Consider the following 17,911-nt stretch of genomic DNA (forward strand, 5'->3'; position numbering starts at 1 on the left):
ATGGTACCAAAACGTGCGTTTAATTTCTGGTGCTCTAGGAGTTGATTTTAGAGATTTGGTTTGTTAGAAACACTTTTTCAGAATGGAAGGCCCCTTCTTTTGATGTATACTGAATTGTGATTAATTCACCTAAAAGTGAGATAGAAAATTTATTTCCACAAACTTTTGAGATAGAGTCATGATGTCAATGACAAAGTTATAGAAAATTCTACTGCGAGAAAACTTGCCGAACATGCAAACTCTCCAAAATGTAACGGTGTTGAGATAAAGCGCGTTGTTTGTGGGAGACACCCAAAAAACCATTTTTTCATTATAACTTCTTTTTGAGATTTTTTCGATTCTTTAAATGTTCTACAAAGTTGTTTAAAATAAGGAATTACAGATATTCGTCAAAGACGTCAACATTTTTTATTTCAAAACTTAAGAGTTATCAAATAAAGTTGATTAAAAATACCGCCATTTTGAATGTCAATTACTAAGAGATGTGGAAATATGTGGAAGACATTTCGATTCTATGAGAAAGATAATGAAAAGTACTCTAAGAAAAAATACTAGTCCCAACGGGCATCAACCGGCCTGTATATAAAAAATACGGTTTGGCAGTGTATGTTTTGTATTTTGAAATACATAAATATGTCGGAGACATTATATTTTTTATTAAAGAATTTGAAAGTTATCTAACAATGTAGTTAACGAATACCGCTATTTTGAACATCATTAACTGAAAGATGTGGAGACATGTGGAAGACCTTTTGACTCCGTAAGATACTGAAAAATACTACAAGAAAAAGTACTAGTCACAACGGGCATGCAACGGCCTGTATATAAAAATACGTTTTGGCAATGTTTGTTTTGTATGTTGTAACAAAATAAAAAATATTTTCAAAATATGTTTTCAATATGATTTTTGTTTTAATTTATCAAATGTTGGGCAAGTATTTGTTTGTTTTATTCTATAGTAAGAAATATAAAAATGATCCTTTTGAAATAGCTATGTACTGTTTTCATTTTTAACTATCTTCTTCACTACTATTTTCGTCTTCACTGCCAGTGTCATCATCAATCACCAATAGTCGTTTTGTATCATCCGAAAATGGTTTTTTATGTTTCGGCTCTTGATGGCGAATACTCGATATTACTGGATCAGATGATTCGAGCAGTCTGTGGAGTAGATCTGTATTTGTTGCTTCACGACGATATTTACGGGTATGTATCAATCGAAACCGTTTAACGTCCTTATTTTTGGACTCCTGCGCTTCTTCCGATAGCTGTCCGATCGGCACAAGAAACGATTCTATAATTTTTGCTCCGTGGATCAAAATCTTGTGGACAGTTGCTGGCATCCGGAACCATGGGTATTGCTGAACAAGCATTCGTGCTGTTTCGATTCCATACGACTCAAATCTATCGCTTCTTACCTCGATATCTGGAATATGTAAAATTTCATTTGAGTTGAACAAATACAATAAGAATGTTAGTTACTTGAACTTAACGCTTCCAATATCGTCTTACAGCGATACAACAGCTCTGGCTCAATACCACAGATTTCAGCCGATAGCCGCCAGTTTTTGAAGAAACAGCGTGATGTATTACCACAGTTCGAGTTTCCATTCCCTCCTGTCCGGGGTTCATCTACTCGCAACCCAAGGTCATTCTTAAACCTTTTTTGGAGATACTTCTTTTTCTTGGCGACATTCTCTTTTTCGATTATTGTCCTGGCCTGCCACTTCTGAATATCGAGGCGATACGAAAGGTGAATAAAATATTCGAAAAATCTTATGTATGCGTGGAGTGTCGATAGGCCATATTGAAATGTGTCATCGCGAGTGTTGCGCTCGATTATCTCGTCGATGTTGTTCATAATCTTAGGCGTCGCTCCACATATATAACACCTTTGAGCAGAGCTTGTGGATGTTAACGTGTTTATCACTTTTACATCTACCATCGTCATTTTTAAATCATAATGAATAATAATTGTGCGGTTCTCATATTTAACCCTTGATGGGTGAAGTACAATTAACTGTCTATCAATTTTCTCCTTTTCGAATAAAATTAATTCAGTTGTTTCTTTCCTGTATTGTATGTGTAACGGTCGGCAATAACGAACGGAAGAGGGTCGAGGATTTTGAAATAAAGTTTTGCCGTTAGTTGTAGCACTGATCGGTACGATAGACGTTACAAATATATTTGAATCAGTCTTTGTGCCATCATCATCATCGTTGAACATTTGATTAAATTCATTGAGATCACTACAGCCATCGCAATCATACTTCACAAATAATATGACGTTCTCCAGCTCCAAATCCGAAAAGTTTTTTAGAGTATCAGCTATTGAAAGAATAATTCTTTCAGATGTGTGATCTAGGAGGGCCTGAAGAGTAATTTCCATTTCCGTTTCATTAATAGTTATGGCAGATTTATCGGGATAACATTTCTTTTTTGCTTCTAGAACTCGCATATATGACGGGTAGATATCCGCATTTCGTTTTTTAGCACCCAACCTCATTCTATGGTACTGTGCCCTTGTATTGTCATTATCAAGAAGCAACGCTAATGCTTCATCAGGGGAATAAGGTACAACAAATGCAGACTTCAATGACTTTATCATTTTTGTTGCTCTATGCGGTGTTGTTTGGGTAGCCAACTGAACCACAGAAGCCTGGTCCCTCTTACCCTCTTCCCGAAGTTTCATAGAACTCGCAAAAGACAGTTCGACTGAACTGTGACTAGCTCTCAAGTCTGCGGTTTTCCGTCGTTTGACACTATCTGTACTTTGGGAAAAAAGTACCAGTTTTCTACCTCTCTTGCTGGATGACTGCGACAGTTGGTTCAACAATGACGATGGCATTGGAAATGGTTTATCAAGGTAATTAGATTTATACCTCAATATCCGCTCTTCGATGTAATGGCACTGTTTCCACAATGAATTGAAATTTTTACACAATCTATACATAAGTTTCTCAACTTTCTCATAACCTTCGATTCCACTAGTGTCAACAATACCATACCATTTCATTAAATGTTTTAGCAGAACGGCAGATTTCTCCGAATGGCTCCCTTCTAGGTTTTTCCAAAGCATAAATAGATCCCGGTGATTCATAGGTTCTATAATCGACGGAATGAGTAACAGGATTTAAGTGAAACTAGTTTTGTTCACCGATTTGATATCAAAAAGCCGAAGAACATAGCTAATATACCATAAAACTTTTATTTACCTGCTACCTGTGCAGCCATTCTAATTGTCCCGAGAATTCCAAATTCAAACACACAAATTACAGCTTGAACGGTAGCACTAATTTCACACAGGATATCCGTGTGCAAAATGTAAACAAAGAGTTTTTGTGAAACGATCAGAATTGCCAGACTAACTTTATATAACACAGTACGTTTGTCAGATAAAATTAAATTTGAAATTCTATTCAATTTGAATGGTTTCAACGCATGGTTGTACATACATTTTGAAGGACTAAAAGCAATTCTCAAAACAGAAACTTGGTTATTCTTATTATGCAAATGATGAAATGGCAACTCTGGTCGTTATCGGTGTAATCGGTTCGAGAAAGTTCCATCCATATTGTAGTCGTTTCCAAATTGGTCAAAATCTTTTCCACATCTTTTAGAGATTAACATTCGAAAAAATTTTAATTATTGAATAACTCGTTAGTTTGAGAAAACAAAACTTCAGTATTTACGACCTATTTTAGCGTTGTTTTTTAAATATTTTCATTTATTTCGTAGAACATTTGACACATAGAATAAAATGACGGAAAAAAATTATATGGAATATATACTAAACAAACATTGCCAAAACGTATTTTTTATATACAGGCCGGTTGATGCCCGTTGGGACTAGTATTTTTTCTTAGAGTACTTTTCATTATCTTTCTCATAGAATCGAAATGTCTTCCACATATTTCCACATCTCTTAGTAATTGACGTTCAAAATGGCGGTATTTTTAATCAACTTTATTTGATAACTCTTAAGTTTTGAAATAAAAAATGTTGACGTCTTTGACGAATATCTGTAATTTCTTATTTTCAACAACTTTGTAGAACATTTGAAGAATCGAAAAAATCTCAAAAAGAAGTTATAATGAAAAAATGGTTTTTTGGGTGTCTCCCACAAACAACGCGCTTTATCTCAACACCGTTACATTTTGGAGAGTTTTCATGTTCGGCAAGTTTTCTCGCAGTAGAATTTTCTATAACTTTGTCATTGACATCATGACTCTATCTCAAAAGTTTGTGGAAATAAATTTTCTATCTCACTTTTAGGTGAATTAATCACAATTCAGTATACATCAAAAGAAGGGGCCTTCCATTCTGAAAAAGTGTTTCTAACAAACCAAATCTCTAAAATCAACTCCTAGAGCACCAGGAATTAAACGCACGTTTTGGTACCATTGCGACCACTGTGCCCCGCCCACTTCGCTTGATTTTTTTTGAAATTGGTGGTATGGGAAAATATGGAGGAAAAATACATTAAATGCTATAACTTTTGAAATAGCAATGAGAAAGTTACAATTTATGCTTCTTTTGAAAGGAAACAATCTTAGTATTCGAATGGAGATATTTTTGTTTCTAGGAAAATACGGGAAAGTGGGTACTGGGTCTATTTGGCCCCAAAATCCCACATTTTTAATGATTTTTCTGCTCCGTGACGCAAATCATACATATTTAGTAGTTTTTCTAATGTGAAAAAATCTCAGAAATCGAACGGAACACTTTTGACCTTAGTCCGAATACGAGAAGTTGGAGTTGGGGCTTTTTGTCATTCATATTAAATTTTATCATTTTCTCATACATATATCTCTATTATTCTTCAATCAATTTTCATAAAATGTAACTTGTTGAACGTGTAAAATTCTGAGGAATAAAACAAAAATAAAAACGTTAGAGTTAAAATTCAGAAACATCAAACTTTTTGATATTTACTCTACAAATCTATTTTTTTTAATTATTTGTCCTAATACCTCAACTTCCCCTATTTTTACAGGAAGGAAACTTTTCTCATGTGATCCCTAAGCATATTTTACACTAAAAGTAGTAAATCAAATAAGAATTTTATTGTTAAATGGAGTTAATATGTTCGATTTTATGATAAAAATGTGAAATCGACACTATATGTCAGATAATTTGATGTTCCTGAATTTTACCGGTAACGAATCTATTTTTCTTATAATCCTAAGGATTTTCCACTTCAACAAGGTATAGTTTATGAAATTTGAGTGAAGAATAATAGAGATATATGCACGAGAAAATGATGAAGTTTAATATGAATGACAAAAGGCCATTTAACCCCAACTTCTCGTATTTGGACAAAAGTCAAAAGGCTCCGATCGATTTTTGAGATTTTTTCACATTAGAAAAACTACAAAATATGTATGATTTGCTTCACGGAGCAGAAAAATCATTAAAAATATGAGATTTTGGGGCCAAAATGACCCAGTACCCCACTTTGCCGTATTTTTCTGGAAACAAAAATATCTCTATTCAAATACTAAGATTATTTCCTTTCAAAAGAGGTATAAATTGTAATTTTCTGATTGTTACTTTAAAAGTTATAGAATTTAATGTATTTTTCCTCCATATTTTCCCATACTACCAATTTCAAAAAAATTCAAGCGAAGTGGGCGGGGGTCTAAAATTGTCCAAATGATGTGAAATTTGGCATCTGAGCTTACTTTGACATTTGTCTCAATATAAGATGGGAGGCCTTTGAGAACTCAAAAAAAAATTTTTTTTGCGATGCCCTAGTGTGGGTGAATGGAGAACTATGTAAGTTATGCAAGCTAGGCTCGATGGAACTATCCAAGTCAGTCTTGGATATCAAATACATTTACGGCCAATTTCTTCACTTGGATAAAAACCGGTTTTCGTTGAAAACCGGAGTTGGGCTCATTGGCCACCAGCAACCCGAAAACAGGTTTTCAGCGAAAACCGGTTTTCATCCAGTGAATAAATCGGCAGTTAGAGTAAGATCAGATGTTGCTTCAAGCTGTTCTCAACGTCCTATTCGGCAGTCTTTACGCCGCCGCTCACGCTACGGCTTGGAAAGGCCAAACTGGTGTCGAGGGGTGTCGAATAGGGTTGTCTGACGTATTCTTGATGGTCACATCATTAGAGTTTCTGCGCTAGAATCGACAGACAACCTTAGTTGATTATAGGATTAGGAAATAGTTCAGATAGTTGATATTCGAGCCAGTAGAACTCCTTAAGCGTCTAATATACGAGTTAATCTTCTGCGACAGATATTCCCGAACAAGCTCACAGAGCAAGAGACCGTGGATACTGTGATCTCCGGGTCGGCTTGCTACTGGGTAATCGGAGGGGCTCTTTCTCGGATGTTTCACGGTTTAAAAGGAAAAGCTAATTTAAAATGAAATAGAGAAATTTATTTAAGACGAAATGATCAAACTAGGTGTGGGTGTGTGTGGTGTGGTTTATTGGGCTATTGTACGGGTTCAATATGGGTAAGATTCCGTTGCGGTACGTACCGGTGCTGCTACGTTGCACGTGGTGTTCGATGCTGGCGAGCGCTCGCTGAAGATTCCAGACGATGCTCGCTGTTCGTTGGGTGCGCTGTTGGGGCTGGTGGCACTGCTATGGCGTTCCAATACCCGTGGCTCGCGATGACGCCAGCGGATTGTGATGGCGGATGGGTGCCGTGGCGGGAAGGGAACTGTACGGCGTCTTCCTTCTTTGGCTCGATCGATGGGCCACGGACGATACCGTATTGGCTTCACCGAGAAGGGCCCTCCTTTACGCTTAGGGCACACTGCCCGAGGGTTCACAGGGCTCTGTGGCACCTGTAGGCTAACTCTTTGACAGTTAGACTTCGGCAGATTCCTCTGCCTAGGCCGAAACGTGTGCAGTGAGGAATTCAATCGGTTACAAAAAAAGGTCCTGAATGAACTGCTGAATAGATTTTAACTAGCCTCACACTTTTTAATGTTCTTCAGCTCACTTCTGAATCAAATAAACGCCGCGGTACTAATGACCAATGGCGGGTTCCTTCGATTTCCTCTTCCCTTACTACCGCCACCCACAATTTACACCTTCCTTCTAGGCGTAACCTATCACCACCCCTTCATGGGTGTATTACCTCTCCGTATAACACTTTCGACCCTTTCCAGCCCAATGTTTTTATATACAATTATCTGTGTTGTGTATTTGTCCCTACTATTTACATTTTATATTTTATTTATTTATTTATTTTAATACTAACCCTACTAACATTAACATTAAGAAACACAACAGTTTAAAAAATACGAAAATGCACATAAAAATCATCGGGACTTGTAACGACGGTTACACTATCCTCCCGCCCTGTAAAATAAATAATTAATCTATGATGAATTATTTATTTTAACCTAAACACTTCACAAAATAAACAAATGAAATTGAAAGACAAATGCCAATATAAAATGAAATTTTTTTAAACGACACGGAACAATATAAAAATGATTTGAAATACTAGACATGAAACAATAGTTTAAGATCAACTGGCAATTATAGGTCAGGTTTCCCTAGGAAATGTGCCATAATACAACATGTGTGATTTTATCCTGTATGTATACATGTAGATAGCACGAGCCCAATGGACCTTTCTCGTCAAAAATTTTTATGTACAGAACAGCTTCCGTTTTCATCGCTGGATCAATTCTGAATACTGTCACGTTAATTTGGTATCTCTAACTATTGAAAAAATCAAAAATTCTTCGAACTGCCCATTTTACTCTGTATTTCCCTGTCCTATTTTACCTCGATTCTCCATACTTTTACACCATTTGGATGAACTTCGAGTGGGGAATATGAAATAAAGTTACGGCGGGTAGCTTATAACAAAGTTCCAGTAGCCTACCGCTCGCCGGCATCGATTTTAATCTGGCTATTCGCCGTTTTGTTTACTTGGTATGAACTCCAAGAGTTCATTCCAATTTGTCAAAAACATTGTTTTGACGTAGATGAACCCCAAAACAGTGTTGCAGAATATACCGATTCATCGATATCTAAACCGATTTTTAATTTCAATTCCAATAAAGTTACTAAAATACCGATTTCTTTTTTCTTACCAAAAAATAGCGATTTTCATATAATACGATCAATTAATGTTACGTATGGGCCTTTTTAGAAAATGTCTTCTTTAGCAATCTGCCAGGTTACTATCAAAATTTCAAATGAAGCTCAACAACCGATTCTGAAATCAATTGAACTCGGTAGGTTTGATTACATAACATTAGAATGATCTATTATTTAAAACCAATAATTTGCAGGTAACTTTTAGTTAGCATACATCTTCACACCGATAAATACCTATTTTTTATTTAGAACTATACCGATATTAGATTTGTTCCAGTACCAGTAGAAAGTGGAAGTACTTCGGAGCAAACAGAGAGAAAATCGTTCCTATGTTCTCTTCTCTTTTTTCTTCTTCCGTTAGCAAGCTGGAGTAAAAAGTAAGTATTTTTTGCTTCTGTTTACTCGTGAGCAACTTCTGTGTACTAGAACAAACTTATTATACAAAACCATCTGACAACGCTGCTCTAAAGTGAAAAGTGCTCTTCAAACATCGATGACATCTTTTTTGTTTTTTTTCCTGTTTTCTCTACCTATCTGTTATGTATTTCATCCTGCCAAGGAATCCAAAAACATCAGCTGTCTCCCGTTTCCCGAGAGTTCGCCGACCAGTTTTGCATTCAAACTGAAGAAAAAACTACAGTTTAACTTCACCAGGCACAATCATCAGAATGAGATGCAGGAAAATATTTTCATTTTACCGTTCAGTATGAGAAACATTTTACAAATGATAATCGTGTATGCCCAAAAGGTATTTGTGCGGATCTGCGAATCCGGTTTTTGTGGAATAATTCAACCAAAGGTTATAATGTAGCAGCGGTGAAGAGTAATTACAATCAAGGAATGGCTTCATCCCACCCCGGCAGCAGATGAGCGCTGGCGAATGTTCTCAGCCACCTGGAGGAGGAGGTTCAGCGCGGAAGAAATGTTACCAGACATCGCCGATCTGGTGTCTGGACTTTTTTGATAATTTCATAGAGATTGGGTGTGCAGATTGGCGGTTGGAGTTCTGGTAGGGAACGACTGGTAACTTTAAGGTAAATTGTATGGAGTCACTTGTTTTTTATTACAAGTATTGACGAACGTTTCATTGCAGGGTATATATGAAGCCGAAAACACCCACAACAATGAGGTAACTAACATAAAGCTCGCCGGTGACAAAGTGATATTCGCACGGTTGAGTGGACGAATCGATTCTCTGAGACTGGAAACGTACACGCAAGGTTGTCAGATCGATTGGGGATTTACGTCTGCATATGGGTGAAGTAAGTTCTATGTTTGAAGCAATTTTTTAAGCTTACCTAGGGTGCAGAACAGACAGATTTTACTTGTTATTTTAAAATACTGTATATTCTAAGTCATTTAATTTTCAGTCTGCAATAAGTATGTCATCAAGTGCCTTAATTCTTATTTTTTTAGCCCACGTACGCACCGGTTCGGCAGGAAGCATTAGTTTATTTCAACAATCCGTCCACAACGTTGCCAGCTCAACATAACGCATCCGAGGAGGAGCTTCGATGTATTCTGGAGTTTCACCAGCAGGGTTACCGGTGACATGTTTGGATGTGGCGGGCGGTACAGTCATGACTTGCAGCCAGGGCCACACTGTTAAAGTGTTCCGACTCGATAGCCACCTATTGCAGTTCACCCTAAAAGGCCATTGCGGTCCTATCACATGTATTTTCATAGACCAGTGGCAGGCCGAGATGGGCGCATCTGGTCGCCAAGATGGTGTGCTATGTGTGTGGGGCTTGAACTAGAACAGCTCCTACAAGACAATGGTTACGAGAGTGTTCAGCAGGCCGTTGGTAAGGGAGTGGATAATTTTTATAGTGTCGATTGTTGATAACAGGGCCATTTAATGGCGCCGCAATTAAATATAGAAAGTTACTAAATACATTTTGATAATAAACAAGACTTCTATTTACATTGCTTTCAATCAGATAATTTATGTTAGAACTTGCTTTTCCTCTTCTATTTTCCCGTTACCGCCTCGCGTGGATGCTTTCGGTCACGGTAGAATCCTTAATTTTTCGTTTTCGCCTGCTACCATTCCTTGACCTTTCGTGCAGCTTCTTATGTCCCATCAAATGACTATGTTCAACGAATCTTTTTCCACACAATTCACAGCCATGGGGTCGTTCGCCAACATGCCTGCGATTATGCTGGGTCAAATGTGCTCTTCGAAGAAACTCCTGCCCGCAGAGGTCACATTTGTACGCGCGTTCGTTTGTATGGATTTGCATGTGCCGAGTCATGTGAGAATATTTTTTAAACCCGCCACCACAGACTTCACATCTGAATTCTCGATCTTTGCTGTGGATAAGTTTGTGCTGCGTAAGTTCTTTAGATTCAAGAAACTTTCTACCACAGATGTCGCAACTAAATATTTGATCCGCAAGATTCATATCGATGTGAACACGCTGGTGACGTTTCAAACTGCTGCTTTCCACGTAGCCTTTGCCACAGATATCACACTTATACGGACGCTCGCCAGTATGCATGCGCATGTGGCGAGTGAGTTCAGCACTAGTTATGAATTCTTTGCCACAAATATCGCACTCTCCGAAATCTCCGAAAAACGGGTTCTCAAAAAATCTAACTTATTTTCGAAGCATATGAATTCATGAAGCGGAATAAGCATATCATAACAACTTACCGTTCACCTATCTCCACCTTACCGTTCTATCACATGTATTTTCATACACCTGTGGCAGGCCGAGATGGGCGCATCTAGTTGCCATTGCCAGGATGGTGTGCTATGTGTGTGGGACACATTTAGGTTCACTAGTCGTATGGGACGACAATACTGGATATGTAGCTCGGGAAGTCAGGCTTGACTGTTCCAATTCACAACTAAGTCCGAAGATTATGCTATCTGCCAGTGGTTCGGTAATTTGTGACTACGGAAATCAAATGTGAATCGTTCGTTTCCCACCTGTGGCGGCGGAAAAGTGGTTCGGTCCGGGGAATCGTAATGGGCCAGCTAAAGAAAACAAATGTACAGCAGCAGCCTCTGAACGAAGCCATTGCTAGCACGAGTCTTTGATTTGGAAGGATAGTTGCTGAGTACCATTCTCACAATAGTATAAAAGTTCTAAATTCTAACCTCAAAAACAGACAACAAAAAAATGTATTTCTTTCAGAGTTGATAATATCCATTACATGATAAAATGCGCTGATGGGTTAGGCTTTGGATTCGGCTATATTCCATCGTCATTGAAGCTAGATCATAGAATCATGTTAATTTGACAGACTGCAAGTGTTATTAGTAGCACAAACAGCTAGCAGCCCAGCTAGTATTGTTCTTTCTGCTTGCAACCAACCTGGTTATATTGATGTCAATGCTAAATTCGCTGTTACAACTGTATGATCGCTATACTGTCCCATTTGTTATGGGATTCGCTATTAACATGGGACAGTTATGCTTAGAGCACCAGATTCTAAGAGCGACCAATTTTGGCCAATCACTGGAGACAAAATCACGCGAAACAATTAATAAATTAAATTATTGCTGAGTAATTTTTGTTGTATATGAATAAAACATATCTATTTTCTCGTTACCTATGGCTAAATAACCATTAGAAAGGTTATGAGTTTATGTTGTCGCATTTTATAATCATTTATACTACTTTCAAGCGATCGATTTTCAAGATACGGCTCGCACTTTAACCACCCCTTCACCGCGCCATCAAAATATAAATAAGTCATACTCCTAATGAACTAATATTTATTAAATCATTTACTAAATAAAAACATAGACCTGATAGTTTGTTTGCAAAAAACATCGAAGCACAGTGAGTTTGTGTTAAAACTCTATCTTTGATCCTAGTGCTGCAGGATTTTGCCAACATTTATATTATTTTTATTAAAAAAAAAATATTACGTGTACACTATGTATATGGACTTCTAAATTTGGTAATTGTTACGAATCACACTCGGCCTGGCCTTAGGTACAAGATAATAACTACTTGATCTCCCACGAGCATGGTCCTGCCGGAGTGTTTGCCTTGCCCGATACCGGGGCAGCCTGTCCTAGCGAGGCTGCCTCTTGTGAATCGGAACCGCTGAACATTCCGATGAGGGTATGTCCAACGGTTTTACCGACGGAGCCGATCGCTACACTACCCGCAGTAGCTGCGATTTGAGCAATTAATCCAAATGCCTGATGGGAAGCTACCATTGGTGCAACGACAGCCGAGTGTGACGCAGGCTGGACCATCGGCTAACTCGATTCCGGCGAGGTGGAGCGGCTGCAATTGGTGCGGACCTATGAAGCGATGTATATAATTTCAAGGACATTTGCAACGCAATTACCAGAGATCATCAAAATGTTTCGTGGCTAACGTTGTAATTCAGCAAAAAAAAAAACAAAAGTTAAATTGATCGCAACAAATAAAATCGCTTTCTTCAACGAATCGTGGACAAGAAAAATCCAAATGCCAAATTTAACGGAACATTGCCTGATGACGTCAAATAAAAATGAAAGCCTAGCGAGCTTGTTAATACAAGATATTCGCATTTAAAATCGAACCAAATCAAGTTTCTCATACTGTGGTCGAAAACAAAAAATTCCAAATCTATGTAAACAAGCTCTGCGAACTGTCAAAAAAGTGAGGTTAAACATTTTCATCCAATGTTCATACAGCGAGAGGTTCATTTTAGTTTGTTTACATTGCTAATGAATTTTGTACTGCGATTCACCACTTCATTTACCGCGTTGCCAAGAACTTAAGTGAAAATATTCAAAGCAGTGCTGCCCAAACGCACATTTTAAGTCCCACCATTCTTGTTGAGGTGAAAAAAATATTCAACATTCTTGCATATTTCAAATTTTAAAAAATCATTAAAAAATCATGATAACTCCTAAAAATCTCAATTTTACGGAAATGTTCTTATAAATGTGTAATCTTTCGATTAAAAATAAGAAAAACAGGTGTTAGGTCAGACGAGAAAGGTCTATTGCGGGGAAAACGATCAATCTAATTCATCCGTTAAACCATTTCATCTTCGAGCGATATCAGCAATGAAACGACAAAGGATGATTAGTTGAGCTTCGCACGCGAACGCGACCATCTCTTATTCGTACAGATGGTGAAACAAAATGCAAATACAATTAGTTAAACAGTTTCATCATATAAAACAAATAGTTACACTATATGGACAATGCTTCTAACTGTGGTGAATCTGTGAGATAGGTAAGTAAATATTACTGTATCGTTAATCGTTAAGCTGATTTTATGATTATTTCCAGCATTATTCCATCAGGCAGCCGTCCTGACTGATATAGGAACAATAATGAGAACAAGCAAAATCTGATTAGGTACGGGTACATTCTAATGCTATGGTAGGTAAACTTGCATGTTGAGCTGATACGGATTTCTAAAATTCTATATGTGTTAAAACGTGTAAATGGTATCATGATTCACGTGTTAGCACCGTTCTTTTGTATGGCGCCTATACAAAAGAACCTCCTGTTCTCTCTATCCTTCTACCTAAAAATTCTATCTATTTATGTGACGTCACTATTTCATAGTATTAATTTTGATTTATTTTCTCCTAGGTTCATTCCCCATTAGTGAGTGACTCCACTCAGAGGATTCTATCCGTTGCCGTGATAGTGCAAACTCTCAGAGAGGTTTCTAGCGAGAGGAGAAGTAAGCACTTTTCGCGAGAGGAACACTCTCAGAGTGATATTATTCTTCCGGCTTATGGTTCACGATGACTACAGTCTTTACTACGCTGCTATAATTGCTGCCATAATGCATCACATGTTGCAGTTGTAAACACTAGTCAGTCTTTAAAAATTTTCATTCTAACACCTTTTTATGTTTTAGGATCATCACCAGGACGAAGGTCTGCAGCAGAGAAAACACCAAGATTCCTTCCCGCTTCATCCGCGACCTCGTATGAACTGGTCCCGCGTCTAGCTACGATAACGCACGGTGTGTACACAAGCCCATATTTGGCGTTGTACTTATCCACCGCTGATGACTGCTTAAAGTTTCGCTTGTAGACCTTTTGCCCTATCTGGTAAGTCGAACAAAAACGTTTGTGTCTTAAATTATACACCCTGCTACTTTTGTCATGACTTTTCCTCAGGTTCTGTTCAACGATCTGAAACCATCTACCATCCCTTTCTTCCGCTGTAACGTCTGTCCCATCTCTATCTAGCCTATGTTCGTCACCTTTTGTGACCTTCTCATGACCATAGAGAATCCTGTACGGCGAAAGGCCAGTGGATGAATGAATGATCGTGTTAAGCATTTCCTCGACCTCTGCAATTTTTGTGTCCCACAATCGTTGATCCTGCTGCATATAGGTTCACAAACAGGCGTTGATGGTCCTATTAGCTCGCTCCACAGGATTAGACTGACTGTGGTGGCGTGAATTCGGCCAATGTTGGATTCCACGGCGTTTTAGAAGAGCCTGGAATTCCTTTCATACAAATGTTGTGACATTATCCGTGATGATGATTTCCGGAGTTCCAAAGCGCCTCAGCCAGTAATCCTCCACGATTCGGCATACTTCTTTACTCTCAATCCTCCTCATTGGTACCAGGAGTGTCCATTTAGAGAACAGGTCCATCATGACCATCAAATGACACTTTCCCTGCTTGCTGCGAGGAAGGCTCTGAATAAAGTCCATTGCCAAGATCTGGAAGGGTTTACTACTAAGCCTCTGGTTCCCCATCTCCGGAGCGGTTGCCAACGTTGACGGTTTACTGCTTGCATGTACTGCACGACTGCACGTAACGCTTTGTTTGTATGGCCATTTTCGGCCAGTAGTAGCGAATTTTTAGCTTGTGTATGGTTTTCTCATATCCAGGATGTAAGGATTGATCATGTTCTTGTTTTAAAGCTTCTTCCCGTAGATCATCTGGCAAGCATAACTTCCATTCATAGTGATAATCTATTACATCCGTGGGCGAGGCTACAAATTTGTATAATTTGTCATTCTCGATTTTGAAATCGGCAAAATCTTCAGGGGTTTCCAGAACCTTCTGGTAGGTCTTGGAATACCAATCGTTTCGTGCCAACTCCACTGTTTCTACCGCGCGGGATAGGGCATCCGGAACCACGTTTTCGGACCCCTTGCGGTGCTTTATAATCATGTCGTGTTGTTGCAGCAACATGCTCCAACGATTCAGCTTGGATGACGGTTTCCATTTGGAGTTCATAATAAATGATAATGCAGAGGAATCGGTGATCAATGTGAACCGACTTCCTTCTACATATGGTCGAAATTTCTCGATGGCTTCCAAGGCTGCCACATCTTCTTTTTCCGCAGCTTTCCATGCTCTTTGCGACATGGTTAGCTTACGTGAAAAATAGGCAATTACGTGCTCCCTGCCATCAGTTACCTGGGTCAAAACACCTGCGATTGCCGTGTCACTTGCGTCAGTCTGGATCGTGAAGGGCCTCTCGAAGTCTGGACAAGCTAGTATCGGCGCTGTTATTAATTTTTCTTTGAGGGTGGAAAAAGCTTGCTCGGCTTCTTCGTCCCACCGTACAACTTTTGGCTTTCCCTTTAGCAATTTCGTTAAGGGGGCCGTCACTTCGCTAAATCCTTCTATAAAACGCCGATAGTAGTTCACCATCCCTAAAAAGCGCCTTAGCGACCTGACCGACGTAGGACGTTCAAAATTTACTATGGCCTCAATCCGATCAGGGTTTGGCCTTAATCCTGTCTTCGAAAGCACGAAACCCAAGTATGGTAGCTCTGGCACACCAAACTTAGATTTCTCCAAATTTATCGACAGATTGGCAGCACGTAATCGTCTAGCTACTTCTTTCAGACTTCGGAGGTGCTCCTCAAACGTGTTGCTTACAATGACAATATTGTCAAGGTAAACAAATACGTTTGGTTCCAGTTCACCATACCCAAGGACCTGGTCCATAAGCCTAGACAAAGTGGCTGGGCTATTCACCAATCCAAACGGTAATCTGGTGAACTGGAACAGCCCTCTTCCGAACACCCTGAAGGCCGTATACTTTCGGGACTTGGGATCCAAAGGAACTTGCCAAAAAGCCTTCGACAAGTCTATGGTTGATAAGTACTTTGAAGACCCTAATCTCCCTAGTATTCGGTCCTGATGTGGAAGAGGGTAGGTGTCCTTAGATTCAATTTTCTGGCATCTATACATATCCTAACCTTTAGGCAATCTTCCCCGTCCTCTGCAACTCCCTTTTTCATTACTGGAACTATGAGAAGAGCCCAGTCGCTATTCGACCTTTCAACGACCCCTGATTCAATCCTTTTATCCAATTCCTCATTCACGCTCTTCTGGACTTCCTGTGACCATGGATACGGATTCAGACGAACTGGATCTGCATTCTTAAAATCTTCCATGAACTCAATCTTGTGGGTTATTAGTGGTGTTACATCCAGTTTTTCACCCTCACGAAATACCTTAAACTCCTTTTTGACCTTTTCTAACTCAGCCTTCTGTTCTGCTGTTCATATTGTCTCTTTATCATCAACCTATTCTTCCATTTCCTCAAACGATGCTATCTCCGAGCTAACTGACGGTTTAATGCTAAAAAGTTTCCAAAAATTCATTCCTAATATCAACCGACGACTCAGGGCAGGGGCAACGATAGTGGTAACAATCTTGGTTTGGCCGTTGAACATGATTGGTACATTAACGAATCCCTTGACTTCCAAGGCGGTTCCTCCTGCAGTCGTTAGCTTCAACTTGGTGGGTTGCAACTTTAGCTTTAGGTCGCGTAACAGCTTTCCACTACCTATCCCTAAAACCGTCATTTGTGCACCACAATCCAGCAAACCTAACACCTTTACTCCCATCACGTCTACCTTGGCAAATGGCCGATTATCTCCATCTACTCGCACAATTAACTCCCCCACTTCTGCCTTAGCCGGAACGAATTTGGTTGAAGGCTTTTTGGAACCATGCCGACGACCTCCTACGACGACATTTTGCAGTTTTTTGCGCAAAAGGGGCACTTTTCCTTTGTGTAATCATGAAAACCACAATTTGTACAAAAGACTTCCCTTTCCTTCAAGCATGAGCTAAAATGATGATAATTTCCGCGACAATTGAAGCAAACCGACCTGGTCGGAATTCTGTGTGCTGCTATTCGGCTCTCCATAGTTCCCTTGCTGCTTCCTTGTTGCGGATCTTGCGTGGGAGGGTTCTGCTTCCCGTTTGTTTTGTTTTGTTGGGACGAATCCTTCTTTGGACCCCAACACTCTTTTCTATTTCCACCAGGTCCTTCTTGTTTCGCGTTCCACCAATCACCACTTCCTGAGTCGCGATCTCTCCAGTTCCCACCAGAGTTTCTCGGCCCTCTATTAGACGAGTTGCCGACTATTTCGTGGACCTGGCTCGTTCTAGCGTTTTGTTCCGTGTCCTTTTTGTACAGGAACCAATTCGCTGAATCTAGCTTTCTTCCCCAAACCTTCAACATCCGTAACGATCGCACTCCTTTGACCAATAACGAGTTCTTGTAGTCAGACCTCAGGTTCCGAAATACTATGTCGAACTTTCTCTGTTCGGTTGGTGGAACTGCGATCTGATCAAAAATGTCTTTGATAGCGTTGTAGAAATCGCTGTGCTGCTTGTTGTTCGTAGTGGTAATCCATATCGGGGGGTTGGTATTCTAGCTTCAGTTCTGTCACCAATTCCCTCCAGTTTCTAAACTCCTTGTTCTTTTTCCCCTCAATATACCAAGATCTGGCATCTCCGGAGAACAAGTGTATTGCTTCGCTAAACAAGGCGCGCTTGCCCAAGTTTTCAGCTTCTGCCATGAATTCCACCTCTGCTATAAATTTATTCAGGTTCCTACCATCATCTTTACCGTCGTAGCGT

At 39.3% G+C, this 17,911-nt stretch overlaps 1 protein-coding gene and 1 long non-coding RNA gene across 2 annotated transcripts; one reads left to right on the forward strand and one right to left on the reverse strand.

Annotated features, from left to right (window-relative positions):
* Positions 1 to 8,953: 8,953 nt before the first annotated feature.
* On the forward strand, positions 8,954 to 10,037 carry LOC131690662 (uncharacterized). The gene is made up of 3 exons (XR_009305606.1): positions 8,954 to 9,116; positions 9,176 to 9,344; positions 9,499 to 10,037. It is a non-coding gene; the product is annotated as an uncharacterized LOC131690662 (long non-coding RNA).
* A 2,009-nt stretch (positions 10,038 to 12,046) lies between these two features.
* LOC131687676 (hemiasterlin resistant protein 1-like) lies at positions 12,047 to 12,301 on the reverse strand. The gene has a single exon (XM_058971773.1). The coding sequence runs from the start codon at positions 12,299 to 12,301 to the stop codon at positions 12,047 to 12,049; it is 255 nt and encodes an 84-aa protein (XP_058827756.1).
* Between the last annotated feature and the right edge of the window lie 5,610 nt (positions 12,302 to 17,911).

The sequence above is a fragment of the Topomyia yanbarensis genome, chromosome 3, assembly GCF_030247195.1.
Source record: "Topomyia yanbarensis strain Yona2022 chromosome 3, ASM3024719v1, whole genome shotgun sequence".
NCBI classification, from domain to species: Eukaryota; Metazoa; Arthropoda; class Insecta; order Diptera; family Culicidae; genus Topomyia; species Topomyia yanbarensis.